The sequence below is a fragment of the Haliaeetus leucocephalus genome, unplaced genomic scaffold, assembly GCF_000737465.1.
Source record: "Haliaeetus leucocephalus isolate CR32 unplaced genomic scaffold, Haliaeetus_leucocephalus-4.0 Scaffold21, whole genome shotgun sequence".
Taxonomy (NCBI): Eukaryota; Metazoa; Chordata; class Aves; order Accipitriformes; family Accipitridae; genus Haliaeetus; species Haliaeetus leucocephalus.
In genome coordinates, this window is record NW_010972457.1 from 1,593,291 (window position 1) to 1,617,399 (window position 24,109).

The window sequence follows — 24,109 nt, forward strand, 5'->3', positions numbered from 1 at the left end:
GGAGCCGGCGCGGAGCGGAGCGCCCCCCTGCCGCGCCGAGCGGTGCCGAGCCGAGCGGTGCCGCGCCGCCCCTCAGTCAGCGGGGAGGGCGGCTCCGCTCCGCTCGGCTCGCCTTTGCCCGCGCCCAGCCCTGCGCGGGGGGAGCCGCCGGCCGCCGCTGCTCTGTCTTTGTGGCCGCCGCTGCCGCCTCAGCGCCGTGGGGACGCCCGCTGCGCCGCGACTGCCGAGGAGGTCGCTGCTGCTGTGGCGTAGCCGGGAGAGGTTGGCGGGGAGGCGAGTCCCGGCGCAGCGGCAGCCATGGGACTGCAGCCCCTGGAGTTCAGCGACTGCTACCTGGACAGCCCCTGGTTCAGGGAGCGGGTGCGAGCCCACGAGGCCGAGCTGGAGAAGACCAATAAGTTTATCAAGGAGTTGCTCAAGGACGGGAAAAATCTGATCGCCGCCACCAAAAGTGAGTGGAGGGCTGCGGGGGGGGAGACGCCGGGTCGCTGCGGGGGCGGCTCCCGGCGGCTCGGGGCCCGGCGCCGGGAGGTTTCGCCTTTGAGCCGGCGGCGCTTGGCTGTTGTTGCAGCGAGTCTTGCACCGGCTTTCTCCGGCCTCTCCCTTGGCTCCCCCAGCAGCCGCTGTGGGGACGCGGGTCCTCTCCAGCCCCTCGCCGCGGACAGGGGATAAGGGGGAGCGGCAGCAGCGCTGGGTAACTCCGCTTCTTGCAACGCCCGCCGCATCTGCCCGCTCCCTTGGCCGGGCCTGGCTCGGGTGTTTGGCGGTGCCGAGCCCGAAGTGAGCTAACTGCTGCGTTAAATCCGCCGAGAGGACTCGGTGTCGGGTTTTACCGGTGCGTTGCAAGCTGGGCGTCTGTGAATCGTGTATTTCAAAATAGCCATGGACGTGTATGTACATTTGTAGTCTGTGAAGAGGCTGCTGAAAGCGCACCTTTGTAAAAATTTCAAGTACGTTCAAGAATTACCAGACTTTCAGTTCTGCGGTGGCTGCACCAGTTACCAGTTCTGCGTCTTTGGCCTCTTAAAATGTGATGGCATTTTTTAATTTTGCATTTTACTCTTTGCATATATATATATATTTATACATATATGGTTAGTTATGCTGTGATCTATGTGGGAATCATGTTATTTTCTTTGAATGACCGTGTTAATGCATGTTCTTAATGTAGTGTTGTGGTAATGTAATTTCTTCCACTTAAGATACAGTAGTGCAGTCCCCTCAATATCTAGTAGGGTGATTGACTATACCAGTTAGTCAAAGAAAACACTAATGCAGTGCTCTGGCACTGTGTTCTCAGAAGTGTACTTCATCTTTGGTATCGTGGAGAACTTCTGAAGGCAGGGAATCAGGCTTTCAAGGTATTTCCCTTAAAGTAAACTGAGAGGGATTTGGCCAATGGTTTGAGCAGTGTAGCAGCCTGGATGTGGTGAGGGTTTTAAAAACTGAGAAAACTCATTTTGTGCAAATAAAGAAACATTCTTTCCTGTTATTGTCTCTTTTGGATGTGCCTGGGTAAAAAAAGGTAGAAAATGTCATATAAAATTTCACTTGTTTGTAACTCTTGTTCTTTGGCCAGTTAACATTCAGTTATTGCAAATTGGGTTCTTTGGGGATTATTTGAAATCTGTGACCTGAAGTGTCAGTATAAATCATCTTAACTTGGAGTACAAAGTAAAAAAGTGTCCCTAAACTTGGATAAGAATGGTAGAGGGAAATCATTCCACTTTGCTTCTATTCCTTAAGCATCTAAACACTGTTTTGGTAACTGCCCAAACCATCAGTTTCTCATGTACAGTTACGTATACAGAACTTAATTTGAAAGCGTGGAGCTGATGGTGGTGAGGAAAGCCCTAACTTGTACGCGCCTCCTATCCACAGCAGAATCCCGTGCTAACTTTGGCTTGGTGTGCAGCGCTCGGCGTGCTTAGCTGTGTGTGGTGGGAGCCAAGGGGGTCAGCGTGCCAAGCAGAGCCACCTGGCCTGAGAGTGTTTGATGAAATACTTAGGGCTAGCCCGTGCAAAATATTTAGAGAAGCTATCTGAGGTCCTGCCCGGTGTTCAGGTCTAAGCAATTCCTTCCTTTCTGAGATGACAGTCAGAAATTTTCTTCTCGAGATTAAGTGCTGTACCTTATTCTAACAAACATCTGCATTTCAGCATACTTGTTTGAGGAGTGGAAACACAGATTAGATCCTGCCTTAAACGTTTCAGGTTTTGGTAGTTGTCTCTCTCCTTTAGAGTGCCCTGCATGACAGGTTTGAAGCCGAGTCGTCTTCCTCTGCCACTGGTGAAACAGTGCCACTGTTCAACAGACATTAAAAGACAAATTGAACCAGGAAAACACAAGGAGGAGTTAAAACTCATTAAACCGGCAGTGGTTAGGGTATTGGTCCTTCTTGTGTGTTCAGAAGAAAACACCGGCATCTAAATTCTTTGAGGAACCCAATTCGCTTGCTGTCAGGAAACCAAATGGGATTAATACTTGTTCCAAAAACCAAGCTCAGGAACTGGTCTAGATGCAGAGCTAGCTATTTACCTCTGTCAAAACTGCATTTTCTGCACAAAGACTGGCTTATTGCAATCTAGAGAATGTGATAATAGAGCAGGACGTTTTGAGAGCTTAGGTGACCGTCTCTTAGACAGCAGTTGACTACAATTTTTGGAAAATTGTTTCAGTCTTTTGAACAATAAGTGTCATCTTAAGAATAGCTAAAGTATTTCTCTGTTTCTAGAACCAGATAAATTACAAAATTTACATCTGTTTTAATTGATATGTGAACGTAATAAGCTTTTCTGAGTGAGCTATAAAATGTAATAGGTGCACTATTGTTCTTAAATTTGTGGGAAATGAAGTGACTGCACTAGAGACCGCCTGCGTTTCCCTCCCTTAGCGCTTTCCTTATTTCACCTGTAAAGCAGCAGATTACAAGAAATGTCACGAGGATTCTTTAGGTGTGAATAACTGATGTGATTGAATGGATCCCACTTCCTGCTTGACAGACAGCCTGGTATATCACTGTGATGATGCCTGCACTGAGTTACATCTTGAGAGGTGGGAAACAGATACTGCTACCACTCCCTCTAATCGCAGGAGTCTCAGTGTCTTGCAGGACAAACGAGTAACCTGATGTGGATCCTCTCTTTGGCTCCTTTCCATTTGTCTCCTCAGTTGCGTGGGAGTGTATTTCCCACCTAAAACTCAGAAGAATTGATTTTGTTAGTATGGGACTAGACTGTTTTAAAAAAAACAACAAAAAAAAGACGATGACGAAAAAAAGGATCTTTTGCATTCTTAAATTGTTGAGTTTCCAGTATGAAGCATACTTCAAGTGTATCTTCACCCTTTTAAGTTTCAGTTGTTTCAAGAATCTGATAGAAAGATAAAGACCGACTCAAAGCTGTCTCGTTTCCTGTGTAATGGTTTGAATCACTGAGTTGTCTAGTTCAAGCTAAATATTGGAAGATGAATAAACAATAGGTGGCTCTTTCTTTTCTCATGACAGTTAAATATGTTTAAAAGGAGTACAGAAAGACAATTTTTTTTCCACTGTTAGTGATTAGTAAATACAAGCAGTATATACATATGCCTTTTAAAATAGAAATGCAATATTTCTCAGGGCATTCCAGTTCAGTTAAACAAGGGAGGATCAAAATAGTTTATAAATAACTTCTGGATGGAGTTAGTTGTTCTTCTGTTGAGAGAAACTGAATCTAAAGGTGCCTGATTGGAGAATCCTTATTCTGAAACGTGAAAGGAACTTGAGAGGTTAGTTCTGAGCTCTTAAATTCTCTGAGATGCAAATTGTTGGAAGCTAAATAATACACTGGGTAAATACTATGTATTTGCTTCCGAGTTCTTCTTCCTATGTTGGTCCGACTCTTGCTCTCTTGATATGAGCGTGAGATTTGTTTGAGGCTTTTGAAGATGTTTTTTTGGAGACAAGACGTTTCTGTAAATGTACAGCAGGAACTGCCACTTTTTTTGAGACCTCCGGGTGGAGTAGGAAGAGCCAGCGTGAGTGAAGGTTTTGACCCTGGGCATCTCACAGGGGGTTTGTAAAGGATACTTGTGAGTGTGTGCTGACAGCTATTCCACATGCCTGAAAGTAGAGTCTTCTCATTCTTGGATTTAGGCTCAGATCAGAGCAGAATTCTGTTTGGGGCAGCTGCAATGACTTTGTAACCTGCTGATGAAGACAGAAGATGAAGAAGCTGGGAAAACAGAAAAGTTGAGTTCCTTAGGAGGCTTTCAAGGGGTGGTCCGTATGCAGTGCCCATCTAAGGGAAGCCTAGACAAAGTTTTTTAGGAAAGGGTGCCCCACGTGGGCCTCTTGGCTAAAATGCATCATAGAGCCTTGCATCAAGTAAGGACCATCTGCTGCCATGTGGGCACTACAGTATTCAAATACTCTTATCACTTGTGCTAGAATGCAGAGTAGCCACCTTCCTCCAATTGCACCCTGAGAAACTTGCTACCCAGCAGCCCCATTGTGTGGTTTTCACTGGGGTATGCCTGTCCCTGATTACATTGCTGTCTCTATTTTGGCTGAGAGCAGGGTGATTTCTCCTGTACTCTGAGGTTTTGGGTTGTGAGCTCAGTGCTGTGAGGTCTTGGCCATTGTTTTGGTGCAGCAGAGGTGGAAAACAGACATCCTCGCTACCCAGGTCTCTGCAGGCAGCTCAGTGTTCTCAGGCTTTTGGTGATTTTTTTTTTTTTTAATTGCTATTTTTGTTTTATGTTTTTTACAGAAGGGTTATTCCTTGCACTCCTCCAGACAGAATACAGAACAAGAACCAAATTTCTTTTATCTGTAGAAAGACTTTGTTGGAATATAAAGAGTTACTGATAATTGTTACTAAAGAATGCTGGTTTGCTTCAGGGAGTATTTCGGCATTTGTGAGAAAAAAAATTGTGAATTCTCTTTTGTTTCCTCTGAGGTGTTATTAGTCACTGGTCATTTACAAGTTTGCCATCAAGAAGTTAAACAGACAGGAAATCTTGTCGGCAATGGGAATAAAGCCATTCCTAATCCCATCTCTGACCTAGTAGAATAGGCTGAGCCTTTCAGTTGACTGAAGAACCTAACCCAAGACCCAGTCTGATGTCTGAGTTGGCCAAACCCCTGTTCCTTTTTCTTGGCCAGTTCTTTTAGTGTGTGGTGGTGGTTGACATCTCAGAAACTGGTCTAGGTAGGCTTTTGGTCTGACCTGGGATGGATATTATTATGTAACCATAAAGACTGTTGTAATCCACATAACAACACATCATTAAAGCCACTCAGATCACTAGAGCCACGGTGCTTTTTTTCCTTAAGCAGTAATTGTCCATTTTTTAAAGCTTTCCTTAGTGTAATCTGCACTTGCGAAACCACTTAGCTGAACGTACAATGTGTGCCAGCTCTCAAAATCTTAGGAATTTTCGGCAGCAGAAATGTTGTTCTACTGACACTCTGACACGTCAAAGAAGTAGGTAAAACAGTTAATATAGAACTTGTCAATAACTTCTAGAAAAGAAATGGACATTCACTAAAGATTTAGAAAGAATCCAAAGACCAAGTAAAAACTAATGTCATTCTTATTTAACAAGGTGGGGGAAGCGAGGAATACTGTAAGAGGGCCTCAGCTGAACTCGTGTGCAAAGTTTCCTAAATCAGCAGTGATTAGTTAGGACTCTATTTTAGATTAATTCACCTTGAATTCAGTGAGAGCTGTAAATTAATAAATCTTTACGTTTAGCTTTTTAGAAAGCAGTTTTAGTTTTAAATTACTACCTCAAAAATGAGCTTAATTTCTGTTATCTTTAGGTGTGATAACAGTAAGCAAATAAATGCTCTAAGTGAACACTCCGAGATTTAAATTTGAAATATACTCTGTAGGGCACAGTTAGATAAAAATTACTGCTAGGGCAGCTCTAGATCCTGTATGGTAAAGGTTACTGAGCAGTATATACCTTTTAAAAAAAACCTTTCTATTGGAATTCAGCTCAATAATGGAAACATTAGAGAACTAAGGCAGACAGCTACTTTGGGGCCATCTGATGCAGCTTTCCCTTAAAGAACTGCTTATAAAAACATAGTAGAATGTTGCTTTTCCCTTCCCTTCAAGATAATTGCCACAGCTAGGGCCTAATTAACTAAGACAGTACTATTTTTCTGCGTGTAGATAAAGTTGCTTCTGTATAAGGATCAGGGAAGTGCTTTCTTTTAAGAAAATACTCTGCAGAACATTGTGTTAGCTCCACCCAAAGTAAAGCATTCATTACTGTGTCAGTAGCTATAAAAAGTGTCAAGCTCATTCTGTGGAGGATGCCAGTTTGTCATCTTGAATCACGTCTTTTCAGCTTGGATTACTAACTAGCTCCATTACCTTCTTTGTCCTGTAGATGTTCCACTGTTCATTTTTTTTTTTTTTCTGTATTAAAAGTAGAGCATTGTGCTAGTGAACTAGAAGATGGGATTTCAGAAAAATAAGAATTTTCATGAATTTACCTGGATATTTTTCAGTGACAAGAGATGTGACTGTTGTTGAATGAAGTAATTCTGTTTTTTAATCGTTTTGGGGAAATATGTCATTTTTAAGCTTAGATACTGTGTAAGCGGGCATTAAAGAGGACACCAGTGATTAGTATCATTGTCAGTCTTCAGGACAAAAACAGTAGAAATAAGTACAGTGGTTTGCAATTTTTAGAGAAGTTGTCTGGTAAATAATGTTGGAAAGTTTTTTCCTGATATTTTTCTTTTTTAATGACAAGCCTTTTAGAAACATAGTATTGAATTTTATGGAATCTGAATCCATCTTAAGGAGTTGGAAAAAAGGATGGATTTGCCCTACAGTCTGTAAAGTGCAATCACCTGCTTGCAATTAAATAAAGGAAAATAGACCCACTGCTCAGCCTGCATGCAGGTGTGTGCTGTTCCTAAAATTACCTTTTGCTTGCCAGCTCTTTATTGCAAAAATGTTGCAAATTTTAACAAGCAGCGCTTAGGACACCAATACCAGTTCTTAACTCAGTCTAAAATCAACTTCATGGTCCTTAGTGAGGCAGAACATCTCTTTCTGATCGGTACAGATTTTTTTCTAAGGGGGCAGGGAAGGGAGACAACCTGCCCTGGAGTGCTATGGGGTTTTTTTCCTGATGTACAGCAAGGGGAGTGGTATACAGGCCAGGTGCTCTGCCCTCACTTTGGACAGGGAGCGCTTGGAAACATGTTTTGGAATGGCATGGAAGAGCTGCATCCCAGTACTTCTCCTCTCCAGCTGTTTTTTAACGTTACATAATTAACATATATAGTTTACATTGACTTTAGTGCTTTTGTTTTGCAATACCATCTTCAGTCACTACTGCAGCACTTAACATGTTAACTTAAAAAGCAGAGGCTTGGCTGTTTGAGGGAGATAGTCCACAGTGTGTGAATCTTGGCAATATGCTTAATGTTTTGATAGGGTGGGTTGTGGCTTTTTGAGATAATTTTTATGACTTGCTTATGTTTGATGGGATTTCCTTTTGGGTCTAATGCCACTTTTCTGAGTTTCCAGACCAGATTTGCTGTTGTTCTATGACAGTTGTTCTTGAGATGTTATGACATGCTCAGTGTTTTGACCATCTTTTAAAAGTCTTCGTGTTTTTGAGTTGGCAAATTAATACACTTTGAGCAGTTGACTGCTTTCCTGGAATATCTAGTGAGTGTAAAATACACGTTCAAATGAGCTTGCGCGCGTATTGGCAGAATAGTTTAAGAAACTACTCCTTAGGGAATTTAACATCTCTCTCTGCTGGTGATTGCTGCTACCCACTGTAGTTGTCAGTTTTAATCAGCACCCAAAATCTGTCTTGTTGCTAAGTCAAACCCATCTTTTTTGCCAAGTTTAAACTAAGCCGTCATATTTTTGCAGTGAGTTGAGGTAGGCACATGTGCTCCATCCCAGCAGCTCCTGTGGAGGTTGTGCCCCCTGGGTGTGACTTTGCTAGAAGAGAGGGCAGCTACAGTGGCTGCCATTTAAGATGCCCCACGTTGTATGTCTGATAGATGTATGCCTGCTATCCAAAGTGCATGTTTAGGTATCTCACTGGGAAGGAAGATACTGGAAAGGGAATTCTGTGGCTGGGTTTATGCTATTCTCAAGTTCTTTTTCTAAGCAGACATTTTTGGCAATTTTTGGCAGACAACCTCGTTGTCATGTTGTCATTTTTCCATACCTACTTGCACCTATGGACGGATCTTCTTGCAGCCACCCTGTACTTTGTGAATGCCTTTTACTCCTTTTTGCTCTGTTTTTATTTCCTTCCCTTGTTGTTCTTTTCCCTCCTGTGTGTTTGCTCATCTTTCAAGATAAAAATAGAGAGAAAACATCCAGGCCCTCGGAAGCTATGTGGCCATCGCAGGCCAAGGCCAAATCAGAAGTTCCTGTAAATCATTCATGCTGGGGTTGTCCTCTGTGGGAAAGGAGCAGCGGGAGGGAAAAATAATTTACAGAGATGGAAAATCACAGTGTTATTAAATGGATTGTGGTTTTACTACTGCCTGCACCTTTGAATAAAGGTCCTGTTGTTACCTCTTCAGTTGAGAGGACTGGGCAGGTGAGAGTTATCAGCTCATTAGGTAGGTCAGAGAGAACGCTTTGCCTCTCGGTAGATCTGGTTGTTACAGCTTCCCTTAGTTCTCTCCAGCTTCTGTATGTACACCTGGCTGGTTGGGACTGCATGTCCTTGAAGAGGAAAAAAAATGCTTTGTTTAATTTGGCAAGGAAAACTGAGTATCCGGGATGAAACTGAGCAGGACTGTGTATCGGACCTGGGCCTTGGAGGATGTTGTAGCGTGTGGTGTCCAGTAGGTTCTCAGCTGCTTTGTTGCTGGTGAGTGTTTTTTAGCTTCGAAATTTGTCCATTTCCTCCATTAGGCTGATGCGTGTGGACTTAGAAGTGAGGAATGAATTCATGGGGAAGAATCTGGAGCCTGTGTTGCACTTGCAGCATTTCAGCCTTAAGAAAAATTAGACTATAAACTATCAAATCTCAAAACTTGGGCTCTCTTCCCAAGCAGAGGGAGAGCACCTTATTTTTGCTTGTTTGTCTTAATCTGTGATTTTGTCAGTCATTAGAAAGAGTTACATGCTTTGAAAAATATGAATAATATTTGAATGTAGGTATGATGGAACAAAAAAAAATTGATAAGGAAACTTATAGCAGACTTAAATGAAAATATGATTGCTTAGAAAGTGCTTCTTCAAAAAAAATCCCACCATCTTGCAAACAACTGGAGGGAGCATGCTGCCAGGTCACCAAGGACTTGAGAAAAATTTTTCGAAATACCATTTTGGTAGTGGGGCACTGTTCTTAGAAATCTGTCATGGGGCTGAGTTTGTTGCTTATGTGGATTAACAGACTGTGAATGCTGCATAGTTTCAGCCTTTGAAACACATCAGTGCTCTGAGAACAAAACAGTATAATTTACTTTGTCAATACTTTTTTCCTGTTAAAATATCAGGTTGTATGCTCTCTCTGTCAAAAAGGTCTGGTCCAATTGACAAGCTCAGTTACAAGCCAAATGACTGTTTCTCCAAAGCTTTTGTCTGTTCAACTCTTCAGCCTCCAAGCTTTTCTGGAACAATGCTGACTTTCTTCCAGTCTGCTGTTAAACACTCTTGCTCTGTGGTAATATTAATGTACTTTTATTGTGCCTCATTTTCCTTTATGCTTTCAGTTGTTTCAAAATGCACAGTTTCAAATTTCTGTTGTGCTCTTGCCTAACTCTTCCCCTGTTCCAGCGGATTCAGCACCTTTGCTAAAAGAAATAAAATTACCTGGATGTAGTGCATCCTTTTTTATTTCTTTTACTTATAGAAGTAGAAAAATCTAATGCTAAAAATAATCTGCAAACACTCCTATGTCCCATGGCCCTTTTTTTTTTCTTTTTACAAAACACACCTGTGTGTCTACCAAGCACCATCAGTGCTCTTCCCATGGGATTCTGTAGGGTTGCACCTGAGGGGGAAGGCTGCCCTCCTTGAGGGGTAGGGGACTAGCTAGTTGAGCATAAAAATTTATTGTCGGCACCTGTTTCTCTCCTCTTACTGCAGTCTTTTGCTATGTTTTATGGAGGAATGGGGCTAAGCTGCAGACATTCGGCTCAAGTTTTTGTGTAGTTAATATAATGAACTAAGGAAATGTCTGTGTTACACCCTTGAATCTCATGTGTAGGAACTTGGTCCTCTGTTCAGATGAACTTTGCTGAGGGCCTAGAGCAAAACCAAAGGAGATATTAAACCTAGATAAGACAGGATACTATGGTTTAAGAAGAGCTGAAATATGTTGTTCTCTGTCTTGGAAAGATTCATCCGTCTGTTGCAGAGCCCAAGCACTGGAGAACTGGTGGCTGTTATCTCTAGGTAGTGCTCAAGTAGTGTAACCTGCTTGGAGGGAATTGACAACTGGAAATGCCCTCCTGGAGGGTTGAGATCTAATGACTAGCAGCTTGGAAGACCCAGGAGAAGGGTTGTGTCTATATCTGGCCTAGTAATCATGATGATTGACCTAGTAGAGAATGATTTTTAATGTGTGTATTTAAGAAGGAGAAGTTCTTCAAGCTACTGTCTTAGATACAAATATTATTTTGAAAATGTAGCTTTGAGACTCAACAGAAATGATTCTTTGTGTACACTTACCTGGAAATTTTATTTCCCTTCCTGCCTCCATTAATCACTTTCATATGTTTGTAAATGGAATGTATCTTAGGTATGAATTCCTCTGTTTTAGTTACAAAAATACCTTATGTTTTGGTGCAACATAATTTGTATATAGGGCTTTTTTTTTTTTTTTTTATTGCTGCTACAGGTTGCTGTCAGTCCTGAGGATCTTTCTGTAGTGGATATGGTTCATGTCTGCGAGGTTAGTGAAATTAGAGGGGTGAAATTTTCATCTTTTATACAACTAGCTTTTTATCTGGAGGCAAGCACAATGCAGCTTACATTTCCCCTCCACATCCTGCCTGTATAGAGAACTACTTACTCCTTTAGTAACTGATTTGAGTCTTGTGTAATATAACATGAAAAAAAAGAATGTGTAGTGATAGAGCTTTTTATTTGCACAGTTCTGACCAGACACTAAGCAGCAAACAAGTGAATTAAATTAATGGAATGATGTCTTCATTCCTTCATCCCAAGCTTCTTCCCTTAAAGCCAAAAATGTTTTGTCTTTTCATATACATGGGTAATTTTATGGTATGAACAGAAGAGCAAGCTGTGTCTGGAGAAGTGACTTTGGGAGCAGCTTTGGGCAAGTCCTTTGCCTTTTTATATCTTTTTTTTCTGTCACTATTTAAGCTATTGCCTCAAACTTGGGGATGTTTATCTATAAAGCATTTCACAGATATTGAAATGTCATAGAGAAGTGTTGTATATCAGTCCCTTCTGCATTATGTGAGACTGCACCCACTGCTCTTTTTCTGTAGTCATTTTTGAATTGAGCAGTAGTTCTAAACTTTTTTTATCCTCTTCAAGTAAATTAGCTTAATAAAGAATCTGATAGGAGAATGTGCTGTATTCTCCTACAATCATGTTTCAGACATCACAGTATGGAGGGCATGGCAGTATGAACTCAGAAAGCAGCTGTTCTGCCCTTGCCATGCAGATTATTCAAGTAGAAATTTAAGTCAACAGTTTGGCTTTTCTAAGGTTTATAGCATATCGTCACTCACTTTTTTTATAGAAAGTATCCATATGTGAAGTAAAACTTAGGTATGCCAACCTTGTTATAGTGCTCCGTGGACATACTGAAATCCACTTCAGATTTGTAAAGTTACTGCAAAGCTCGCTTCATTGAGAAGGTTTTTTTTCCTTCTTGTACTTCTTTGTAGTTCTTTCATTTAAAGTGTTTACAAGGAAGATGGCTTTGATGCCTTCTTGAAAATTAGTTTGGCATTATTACTATCAGTGCATTTTAAATTAAAATTAGGAATTAAGATGTCAGTCAAGAAAAGTAGCAGTCGTCTTCTGGATGGAGCAAGCAACTTGGACCACATTAGCAATTCATCTGATAGCTCCTCTCCTACGCTTCTCTCTGGTACAGAGAAAAGTTTCTCTAAATGGAACTTGACAGTGTTTGTAAGCAGCATGTAACAGAAACAAACAAGCAAAGCCCCTCTTGAAACAAAAATCTCAGATGCCCCCAAAGCATTGAACAAAACCCAAACAAATCTATCAACATTTGTTTCAGTTTCAATGCTTTTATAAATAAAGCTTTCTGTTTCTGCTGTAATAGCTATGATTTGCTTGCATTTAGGACATTGAAGGCTTGTGAGCAGACAAAAGGGATCATATGCTTTTGATGTCTCAGATTTGAAAGTAAATAACTGTGAAGATAATTTGTGTCTTTAAGCATAAAGGGAGTTAGTTATCGTCTGAGTAAGGATGCCGTTCTTCATGGAAATTTTTTTCCTGAGGCCCTCTCCTTCAGTTTCTCTTTTAAATATGGAAAATTCCTATATTTTAATAGTTGTCAGGAGCTGGTCTCACATTTCATGAGGACATTGTTGAATGGCCTTATTGGAACATTGCTTCCTGGACACTATTATTAGTTTAGTAGCTGAGAGAGATATGAGCAGCTGCCGAGTTTCATTCTGAGTGCCTGGGCGGGTGGGTTGGGGTAGCATTTCCTGAGTGACAAGCAGAGGCACTGGGGGATGCCAGGAAGGAATTTTGCTTGGAAAATAGTTGACATTAGCTCAGTGGTTTGTGCTTCTGTCTCCTCTCTCTGTCTCCCTTCTGAGAGGTCTTCATAGTGTGACTTTTTAGATGATTCTTGCTGTAGCCTGCCAGAGAGTGCTGCCTCCTCTACCTCATTTGATGTCTTTACCTGTCTGTTCTGGTGAAAATTTATAGAGCAAACCTATGTGACTGTTCTAGCTCGAATATTAAAGAAGAGTAGGAAAGGTCCAATAGCATGTGTTTTAGCACATAGCTAACATGGAGGCATGCTCAGGGTTCCTAAGAAATTTTGGGGTAGAGCTACTAGGACAGAGTAAAGGCTGAATCAAGTCCTCTGTGAAGTATATACCCCTAATCCCTTGCTAGGCTTTGGAAAAGGTATGGTTTAGATTTTTAAAATTTTTTCCTTTGCTTCAATGCATCTGCCATTGCTCTTTCCTACTCAGTTGTAATGTACCGAGTAGGAGTAATTTACTCAAAGAGCAAGAACAGAATGAATGCTGTCTGGTGATGCCATTGCTGCAAGCCACTGATGTTACGAAGGAGAGGGTTCCCTGCTGGCAAGTTAATGGCAAAATCAATAGGAATGTTGTTCCTAGGCTTTTTTTATTCTTTTTCTTTCCCTGGAGTAAACTGCCATGTCTCCTAGTTGCATCCCTCCCTTACAAAACCTCCAGCGTTGCCAATGTCAGTTGAGTTTTTACTGACAGGAGAACAATTAGGTGGGAAAAAACAGGGCTTTTATAGCTCTAAAAGGTAGCGGATGGAATACATTGATGTCAGTAATCAGTAACGTCAGACAGCATGTCAGTCCTCTTCTGAGGAGGGGTGTGGTGGGGTTTCTTGCTTGCTTGTTTTTTGAAGTTACTTGCTTATTTGTGGTTCCTTTGCTTCCAGAGAGGGACCCATTATAATGCTCTCTAGTGCAATTTCCTTCAGCCTTTTCAGTTGAAGGATTCTCTAATCTTTTCCAGGACACCCCCCCCAACCCATATTATTTTGTACAACATTGCAATATTACTGTGATAGCTTTCATCAATAAATGGTTATTGAGTGAATTTGCGCATTTGTTTTCCTTTTCTGCCTGTGTTTTTTGTGTGCTTAAACCTGTTGGGTTTGGTTTATAGCAGTCACTTCACAAACTGTCTTTTGATGCTTTCTGGACTTTTGATGCTTTCTGGATCAAAGCCCACAGACAGGAGTATTTTAGTGGTGTGTGGAGTATGGGGAGCTGAGAATTCCTTGGAGTCATTAAACAGTTTAATTAATTTTGGTTTGTTTTCTTAAGTTATGATGACGTTTGTGAGCTGGTTTAATGTTTTTTTTTAGAATGGTTTTGATTCCAGTAAGATACGCACTTACCATTGTAAGTGGGTAATGAATGTGATGGGTAGAATTGAGAGTTGTTGCTCTGTGGCTAAGTAAAATGAAGCATGTCTGTCTAGCAATGACTAATCCTTCTGCATGCTGTTAGTGATATGAAATAATTAAGGAATTCCCCTCCTACCTGAGTTCCTGCTTTGCCTTACAATCGTGCAGTAAACAGCTTGGTGTGGTAGGGATTCTTGATAGCGAGAAGTTCCTTGTTTAGGGTTGCCACTAGAAAAACCCAGTAGAAGGAGCTATCATCAGGAAAATTAAAGCTGAGTGCTTACTTATGATCAGCCAAGTCACAATCCATTTTAAATTCTTGGTAATGGTTTCCGGTGTTCTATTTATAGCATTGGGGTTTTTTTTTCTGTCATGTAAAGTATGTACACTTTAAAATGCATAAATACAAGATTAGTCTTCAAAATAAACAAACAAACCTCTTAACCTATATAGCACTTAGGAAAAAAAAAAATCCGAAGTGCGCAAAGCATTTTAGATGCTAGCCTTTCAACATCCTGTGGAGTAGGTTGGGCTGCTAGTTCTGTTTACAGATGGGTGAAGTGAGAGACCAAGTGATTAGATAAGATTGCACATCAAGTCTTTATTGGAGATGGAGTTAGCAATTAGGAGGCCCTGACATTTAACCTTATTACCCGTGCATTAGAATATTCTGTTTTGTAAAACAGCTTGTGGATGTTGGGAATGTATTGCAAATTGTCTGACAGTTTCAGGCTACCCATTCAATTTCCTAAGCAGTGATCAGAACTGTTTTGATGTAGGAGCTTGCAGATTTGAAGATGATGTGTTGGATTTTAAATGCTTGGTTTTAGCACGCAGTCATGTTAAATGTTCCAGCAAGGTGGTGACTGCCTCGGTTTGATTCTTTGTACTTTCTGGAATGTGAAGGACCTGGGACTGTGCTTTTCTTGGTGCCCTGTTAGAATCGGGAACATGTGGGCTTCTGCTGGCTGGAAACGTACCCCAAATCCAGCGGTCAATTCCAGAACTACATCAAGTCGGGCAATGATCTACAGACGCTGTACTAGCCATAGTACAGTGGCTTTGGCTTCTCCAAACGTCACCTTGTGCCTAGCAGTCCTTTTGGGCTGAAGGTGCAGGTGGCTGTCCCACCCTGCGCGGATGCTCGCCCTGCTGCTGGCGCGGGTCGTGGTCCCCTGACTTAGTCCTGCCTCTGTGCTCCTGCTTGCTTCAGTCTGCCTCGGACGCGGGCATGGCTAGCTGCACCCTTCCAAGCTCACTGCCAGTTTTGGCTCACTTTTCTCCTTTTCCTATCTCAGTGACCCTACCAACTTAGTCTGTGTCCTAACAGACGGTTACTGCTTAGGACAGTCCTAAATTTAGCCCTAAGTTGTTCCTTCTGGACCCATCCTTAGGCCTAATTTGGTGTCTGCAGCATTTAGCAGATACAAGCCAAGAAAGGAAATTTTCCCTGCCGATGCTAACATCTCTCATCATTTGGCAGACCCTCGCTGAACCCAGTAATGAGTATTCCTGCTGGCTGCTACCCAGCCCTAAAAGTAATTGACTGAATATTTGGATCCTTATTTTCCTGTGTCTTGACAGTGGTAACTAATAACAAATAAAAATTATCTGAAAACCCTGCAACTGAATTCTAACTCAAGGCTTGCCCTAACACAAAACAGGTGGCTCTCACTGAACTGAAATCTAAATCTTACTTGCTTAGTTCCACTGTTTTACATTAATTAGTTATGGACAAATGTCTTTAATTAGAGTAGTGTGAATCTTTGGAAACCAGGAGTGAGGATTATAAATTGTATGTTAAACCAGTGTGGCTTTTGTTTATGCCAATGGGAAAGAAGATGTCAAAATGAGAATTAGAAGCAAGTTGGGTTTTTTCAGGGGCAACAGTAAGCAAGCCAGCTTAATAGTAAGTTGCTGATAGTCAAAAAGTTTTCGATTTTTAAGGTAAATTGCTATTAGTAATATCACTTGCCTTATAAAGCGGTTTCTTAATCTCTGTTACTAATAAGGAAAAGAGGATGGTTGTGCTCTGAGTTGACATCAGACCAAGAATGCAAGAGGACTATTTGTGCAGAGGTTCCCATTTGCAGATGCCTGTTTTGGGATTTGGTCTCTGAATTGAGACAGGTAGCTGGGGAAGATTTCTGCCCTGCGCTCCCCCTCCCCCCCACTTTATATGAGAAAGAAAACATGAGTGCTTTTCTTTTCCTTTTGTGTCCAGATAGCTAACTGTATGTGAACTATTTGTCTCATCTCTCTTGATGGCACTTTGTTTAAAGTTTTAAATACAGGAGTAGGTAAAGATTTTATATATCTTTTACTGAGAGAAAGTAATTTCTGTGGGGAAAAAATCTGTTCATTTACCAGACTTTAATTAGGAAATCACCATCTATTTTCTGCCCTCAGTTCTATATAATCTATGCCACTGTGAACATTGTTCAAAACTTACCTTACTACCTTTGTCCAAGGTTCCCAGGCTGGTCTTTGGTACACTTTACCTTGTGGTATAGCTTGCTGTGATGTAGAAATAGGAGGGATCAGCTTGTGATACTCAGGTTTGTTTTTAATTTGCTTCTGTTATTGCTAACTCTATACTCTAAATAAATATGAGATCAAATCACTTGCTTTGAAAGAGTGGGCTGTGCTGGAGAAAAGCTGTAATGTTGTGCTGTGGATTTTGGCCACAGGAACAAAGAGGTCTTCACAAAGGAGTGAATGTGACCTTCTCTCTATTTTTCTTAGGAGGTTTCTTTCCCTTCAAACTTTGGTCTCTTCTTGACATCCCAGTGCACCTCTTCTTTCTCTTGCATCACCCCACAGTTACACAGTACTTCTGTGAGCATTATTGTTGTCAGCAACATATATTAGTAAAAGTTGCACTGCCAGCTTTAAATGTGCCTCTAAAGAAGTAAGGATGAAAAAAGAAACAAATATTTGAGACGTACCGAGGGCCTATGTTCACTCAGATGCACATTTGTATTCTGAGCCTTGCACGCTAGGTGGAAAGCTGTGATGGTAGAAGGTAGAAAAACCCTGCTGGAGCTTCCAGAGGAAAAGCTAATGATGCTTTACAGGACTGTGCCTGGGGTTAGATGTTATCTCTTGCTGTCAGTGCAAACTCCCTAGTCCCCAGTTAATACAGCTTCTGTAAGGGCCAGAGCCTGTCCGTGAGAGACATTGTCCTGTGCTGAAGGTTTTGGTGCAGAGTGACAGGCACTGGAACCCCCTCCTGCTGCCATGGTAGTTTGTATGCTTAAATGGCTTTTCACGCTGTATACATTTGAATTTTAGTGTTACCATGCTATTGGTAGGTCACCTGTCCTTAGCACAGATCGGTTTGCTCTTAGACCCTGGACATAGATAGAGGTGTCTCACACAACCTGTACGTGACTACCGATTCTAGAGCCTGCTTCCCAGTGTTTGTTCGCCTGTGTCCTTGCAGAACTTTTGCTTTCCCTGCCTGCTCTGCCTCTTCTCCTGGAAGAGGTACCTGTAATTTCTATTTAAACAATTATTTGTATAATCTCTCCTTTCTGTGTACAGAAGCTAAGGAGTCGAAGTATAAATTATAGCAGAACTTTTATTGTAAGGTCTCTGAGGAAAGTGCATATTGTGTGTTCCTGTCTTGCATATATGAGCATGCAGCATGTATCCACTATACTGGACTCTTGCTTAATCAGATGTGCCAGTATGCTTCCCCTTGAGTAATTTTCTTTGTACTCTTAAGTTAGACAGTTATGCTTGAAACATTGCCTGAAGGTTTAATGACTTTGGATGGGTATTTCTACCTGAAAGCCGTGGTAGTGTGAGTAACGTTCATATTGTGATCCTATGATCTCCTGCTGGTATTTGTATATGTGCTTATGTGTTGCATCCTGATATCTGCGTACCCCTCCTCCATGACAGGAAAAGAGGGGAAGAAAAAATTCACTAACCAGAAAAACTCGTAATTCAGTCCATATACCTTCTTTGATATGCTGTCCTTTCCTAGACAGGACTAGTATTTGAGTTGCAGGATTTAAAGTTGAGGGCGGAATAGTCTGAAGCACTCTTGTCAAACTGACAGAGAAACCTTCACAATTGGTACAATTAAAACCAGTATCATTTCTGTAGCAGTCAGGTAGAAAGAAAACCTCATACATTTGATTGTAAACATGACAGGCAGTATTTCTTACACATCGTGGGTCACTGAATTCCTGATGGTACTCTTAGATGCTTGCTAGCCAGTGATTATTTATGTAGAGTAATTTATGGAGAAAAACTGTCAGCAAAACTACAAGCCTCAGATGAGCTGGGTGATATTTGTTATACACCGTGGCCTCCACTAGAGCTTTGGCAACTGCACCTTTTTTTTTGAATAATGTGAAAGACCTTGTCAAGCTGTCTCTGATAATTAGGTCTGACATAGCTAATACCTGAAATATAGGCGGGATGGTCATGTGGCCAAATCATGGCTTGTCAGCAGTGAATGTGTTTGTATTGAGTTGCCTGTGTTGTTTTTGGGAAGGGAGCATTGCATAAAGAACATCTAGAAGTTTTGTAGGTATTTTGTCTGTTCTGTGCTGAAATAAAAGATTACAGTTCTTCTATGCCAAATGGTTATTTATATATTTAATTAGAGTATAAGAATGTTCCTTGTTTGATAAGAAGAGATTGGTAGATGTGCAGACGTTGTCAAATACTGCAGACAGCTTGATGTTGATTTGATAGTCACAGAAAGTGCCTATATTGTCAATCCTTCCTAGTGCTGAGGGAATTCAGGTGCAGCAACATTTAACCATGTATCTTTTTTCTTTAGCATTAACCTCCAGCATTTCCCCTCTTTTTTTTTTTTTTTTTAATGGATTATATTGTTGGATTACTTAACACTGTCATGCAGTGTGTTAGGTGCTGCTGTTGCTTTCTTTAATGGCAAGGGAAGCAATTTAGAAGAACGCAACGAAAGCGTAAGTGTGCAGAAATGTCCTCGTGCTTGATAGCTGGAACTGCAGATAACATGACCGTGATCATTTAACTGTCACATTAGATAAAAGAATACTCTAGCAACCTGAGATTTCTACTGGTATCGTTTCTGAAGAAGAAATATACAATGTGAAAATGCTGGCTTTTAAGTTGAAGAAAAAGCACGTAGAATTATTTTCTGTTCCCTTATTGCCTTCCTGTGTTCTGTACATCAAAATTTTCTCATTTATATTAAGAAATGAAAATATATTTAGCTTGCTAATAAATGAAAGAGAGCTGCTTTAAAGCAATTCAGATGGAAATTATTTATATTGTAAGCAAATTCCTAAGAGAGATGCTGGGAAGATCAGTACATGATGCAATCTGGAGTAAAGAGTCTTTTTTCTTTTAAAAGAGCTTTGCATGGGTGTGTTTTGTTGCTTTCTAGCTTTAAGACTTTCTTAATTTTCATTTCCCCCTATCAGAGGAAAAGTCTTTATGCATTACTGTGGCAAAAAGGCTAAATGGATATAGTCAGAAACAGTTGTGGTTGCTTTCAACCAAATGTGGCCATTTGCTCAATTGTCTTCATGATTCTTTTCTCTGCTTTTTAATTTGGTTGGCCGTGTCTTCTTTTCTTTTCTAGCTCAAAAAAAAAAAGTTTACAATTCAGGGAAAGAAGGGATTGGAACAGTCTTTGGCATTTTTCTGAATTACACATTCCTGCAGGTAGCAGAAGTTGCATATGTTGAGCAAAACAACTTTGCCTATTAATGTTTTGCTTGGAGCCACAGAATGGATTATGAAATTCCTGCTGTTGAATGAAACTTCAAATATAGAAAACACAAATAAGAAAAAAATGTGGTGAGCTTGTGACTTGCATTATACGTAGTTTCCTTTTTTCCTTTGGTATTTCCAGTTTTCTCAAACTCTTTCAAGCCTTGGACACAGAGAGAACTTGAATGTCTGTGACTGAAACCCCTTTGAAAGCACAAAGTATGCCAAAGAAAAGCTAGGTTTGCAGCTAAGCAACTTCCAGCCGATAACCTGGCGCGCTCACACCCTATTCTTTATTATACAAATCTGGCTGCTACATTGCTTCGATGCAGTGCTGTATTATGAGCAGCCAGAGGTTCCTTTGGTCCAGCTGATAGGAGGTTAGTCAAGCTTCACTGAAGACGTGTTAATTCTGGCTGATTGAGTCATCAGCCCCATTGCTGTTTCAAATAAACAGAAGATAAACTGGAACAAATGTTTGCATCTTATTCTTATTTGGTCTGTTTGGCTGTATCACAGCATATTATTTAAGTTGCATCACAGGAATTGGTACTTTTTTTTTGTCCCCTAGTGTATTGCTAGCTCTTTTGGTTTTTCCTTTTGTTGTCTTTTTGTTTCTCTCCGATTTCTGTGATGTTGTTAGACTTTTTTGTTTGTTCGTTTTGTTTTCTTTTTTTAAAAAACAAGTATAAATCAAACTTGTCAGGAAAAGAGTGTTTCTTACTACACAGAATGAAGAAATGATCCATGAGAGAACTAGTGCTATAAAAAAATATTAGAATATTATTTATACAAGCATCTATACTTTTTTTCCTGAAGGTGGCTGGATATCCTGGAAAGTGCTATAATGCCTTCTGGTTTTGCCAGTTGATATCTAGCTAATCTGTGCACTGTGAAGAGGGTGTGCAGAATGGATAGGGAAGCATATTGCCTGATGCCTAGTGAAATTGCCCTCCCCTCGATGAGTTGAATCGTATCAGTACTACAGAAGAGGACACCAACATTTGTAGAAGTTCTGAAGGTAGTTTAACTGTCAAAGAGGATATAGTGAACCAGTGACACAGCGTGGTATGCAAGAGCGGAAACTGTGACAACTTCTTTCTCTAATTAAAGGCTAATACTTAGAAAATGCTGGAGGAACTTCAGGTGCAGCTATGAGAAAATTAAGCTGCCTCCAGCTTTCATGAGTCCTAAGTTACTAAAATAAGCCTCTTACTGCTAACTTTTTAAAGTTTATAATAAATACTGACTTACTAATCTCACACAGTTGCACAATGTGAATGTGACTTGATGGACATGCCTTCATAGCGTGATGAAGAATTTGGCAGCTGGAAGATTAAACATCTGTGTAGTTGTATGTGATCTAGGTCAGATACGAATCTGGTGATCTGGATAATAAACCCCAAAATTGTTGGCAGTTACCACGCAGTAGACCTTCACTGTAAATTACAGCTTAGTGCATTTGTCTAACATGATGTAGAAGTGAATGTAGAGTTGCAGCATCATCCGTTTTTGTTCTGTTGTGGTATTAAAAGAACTTTTAAACAAAATCCTTTAAAAATGTTATGGTGAAATACAGTTAGGAAATGAAATTAAATTATACATGAAGACACTAGCCTTAATATGAGGTTGTAAGTTTGGTTTGTTTGACATTTAAACTGAATGAAGAGTAGTGATGAGGATACTAATTTTTTTATATGTAGTTGAACCTACTGCTTCTTTAACCGTGCTGTATTGAGTCATCAAGGTTAAGATTTATAGTGGCTATCTATTTCTTATAACGGAAGATCTGATTAAATATTTGTTACAGTTCTGCCTCCTGGTTGCGTTGGGATTATGCCAGTGCCTGTAGACTGATTGGTCTGAAAAGATAGATCCCTTAGTCCTGAAAGTGCTATTTTTTTATAATACAGATGTCTTTTTCAAAGGTTTTAAGTGTGGTTTTGTCTGTCTTTTTTCCTGAAGAATAACTAATGCTCTGTTTAACATATAAACAGTGTAAGTTTTACCCACTGTTTTAAAAAAACCATGTATTTAAGATTCATAGGTATACTCTAGTGAAATAGCTTTCATTACCGATGTATCTGTAGCAGAAGTGGTGAGAGTAAGACTTAGCAAACTGAATAGCTGAATATGTTGTTCAGTAATTGATTTTAGCCTGCTGATCTCCTAGAGGCTGAGGTACCTTCCTGTGTAATAGCTGGGGCACAGTATGAGTCAGTGACTTTGTCAAAGTCTATACATGGGCTGGAACATAAACCAGTCTCGAGTCCCATTCTTTCGCTTTGTACGTGAAGCCAGCTTTCCTAATTCAATATATGTATTTCTACTTTTAAACACATTTTAAGCCAAGTTACTTGAGTACTAGTAGACACGCATTGCTTTCATTTTTTAAAATTTTCTCAGGGCATTTCACTAGCATGAAATCATTGCTCCCTGCTCCTTCAAAATTCCTGCCTAACCACAGCTGTTTTGAGTTTGGGATGCTCAAACTGTGACATGCATATGGAAGCTAGGCAGGTAGTTTGCAGCTAGGAGTGTGCTGAGAGAGAGACCTTTGCGACGTGCAGTGTGCAGATACCTTCTTCCCAAATGAAAAAGGTATGGCCCAGTGCTGTGGGAAAGCGGCAGCCGGCTGAGGGACTCTCAGCCGTGTGGTGTGTGCACAGGACACTGACATGCGCGGCATTTGCCAGCTGCTGAGCCGCTATAAATGTTGTCGTCGGAGTCATCCTTTGCGTATGTTTTGCTGTGGGTTCATGACTTAGCTTTAACCAACAGCAGGTTAGACTTGCTTCGTGTTTGAATCCAGTTCTCCTTGCGATGCTGCTGCATCGGTTTGCTCTTGTGGTTTTTCAAAGAATGCACGCCGTGGGTTGCTTCCTCCATGTGCACCATGTGTCCTTGGTGGCCCTTTTCCCATGGGTGCAGGATTTGCACAAACCCAGGGGTGGCCATTTGCATCTGGGTCCCATGTTTAGTTGTGGAGTTACATTTGCATATGGGGGAAGTTGATCAGGGCTCTCAGGTATGTCTGTTGAATGTGCTATTTTGATTAAATTATCAACTCACTGTTTCCAATACATAGTCTTTCTTGGAAAATAAATCCTGTTGGTGTTATGTGTACGTGCTTTATGTCACAAAATAGTGTCTCAGTTCTATCAGTGTTTCAAAAAAAGAAAAATTTCTTTTGGTTTTTTTAAGTCTATTTGCACACATCATCTCCTAATGCTACTAGTGGAGATGGGAGTAATGGATACAAAGACTTTTAGAGCTGCCTTATCAAATACTGATTTAGGATGCTAACTGATGCTAACTGCATGTATTTCTGCCAGTTAGACCCTTTGAGAAGTGAATTCTGTGTTTCAAACTGCTTTTTTGATTGCACTAAATGCACTTTCAAGTTTTCCCTGATCTACCTTTGGAAATACTTGGTGAACCAGGGCAGAGAGGTTTTCTTTCTGCGTGTAGGCCTTTCCCCAGCTCAAATGCTCAGCAGTCACATGTGCAGGAGTTATCAACCTGGTTTGAACTTTGTTCTGGCTCTTGAATGTGTTAAATGCTCCAGGATCAACAAGATGGCAGTTAATGAAAGTACAGGCCATCAGTGTTTAGTTCTGAAGTGGAATCTGGCTGTGGGAGGGTGTATTACATGTTACTTCATAATGTGAAAGCAAGGGAGCTGGCTGGACCTTTGTGTGCTGCTCTTCAGAGCTGCTAGCCTACTTCAATGAATTGGTGGAGGAAGTGGGGGGCGGGGGGGGGTGTTTACATGGTCTTACATTTTTTTGTGGTGCAAGTGTAGTACAAGATGCCATTCAGTGCAACACTTATTTGCACAGTATCTCTCTAAATGCCTTATGTGAGTAATTCTTGTCATGTTGGTTAGGTGGCATCCTCCAGTGTCATGAAAATAAAATAAAAAAAACCTTTTCCGCTCTTTAGCCCACAAGCACTTCGTTGGGCTGTGTGCTTATGACTGAAGTATAATGCTGTGGTAGTGACATAAAGTGTAACTCATCCTAATACTCTAGAGTGCGTAATGAAACAAAGAGATTACAGAATTGGAAAAAGTGAGATTACTAAATGTTCTACGACAATCTCATTCCAGTCTTTTGAACTACGCATTGACTATTTCCGTTTGGGTCATGAAAGTCTGCTTTAAGCTTGTTTATATAATGAATAGATTACACTGTGTATCCAGCAATACATTTTTATATATAATTAAAACTAGCCATCTGTGTGTTGAGTCAGGCAGATACTCTCCAAGTTTGTGCCTGTGTCCTGCCTTCATTTTAATTTATTCTTTCCT

General features: G+C 40.7%; 1 protein-coding gene across 1 annotated transcript in view; it reads left to right on the forward strand.

Annotated features, from left to right (window-relative positions):
* The first annotated feature begins 264 nt into the window (after positions 1-264).
* Positions 265-24,109, forward strand: part of ARHGAP10 (Rho GTPase activating protein 10) — a 153,481-nt gene continuing 129,636 nt past the window's right edge. Inside the window, exon 1 of the mRNA XM_010576113.1 lies at positions 265-451. Coding sequence (XP_010574415.1) covers positions 298-451 — 154 coding nt within the window. The 5' untranslated portion in view covers positions 265-297. The remainder of the gene's footprint in view (positions 452-24,109) is intronic.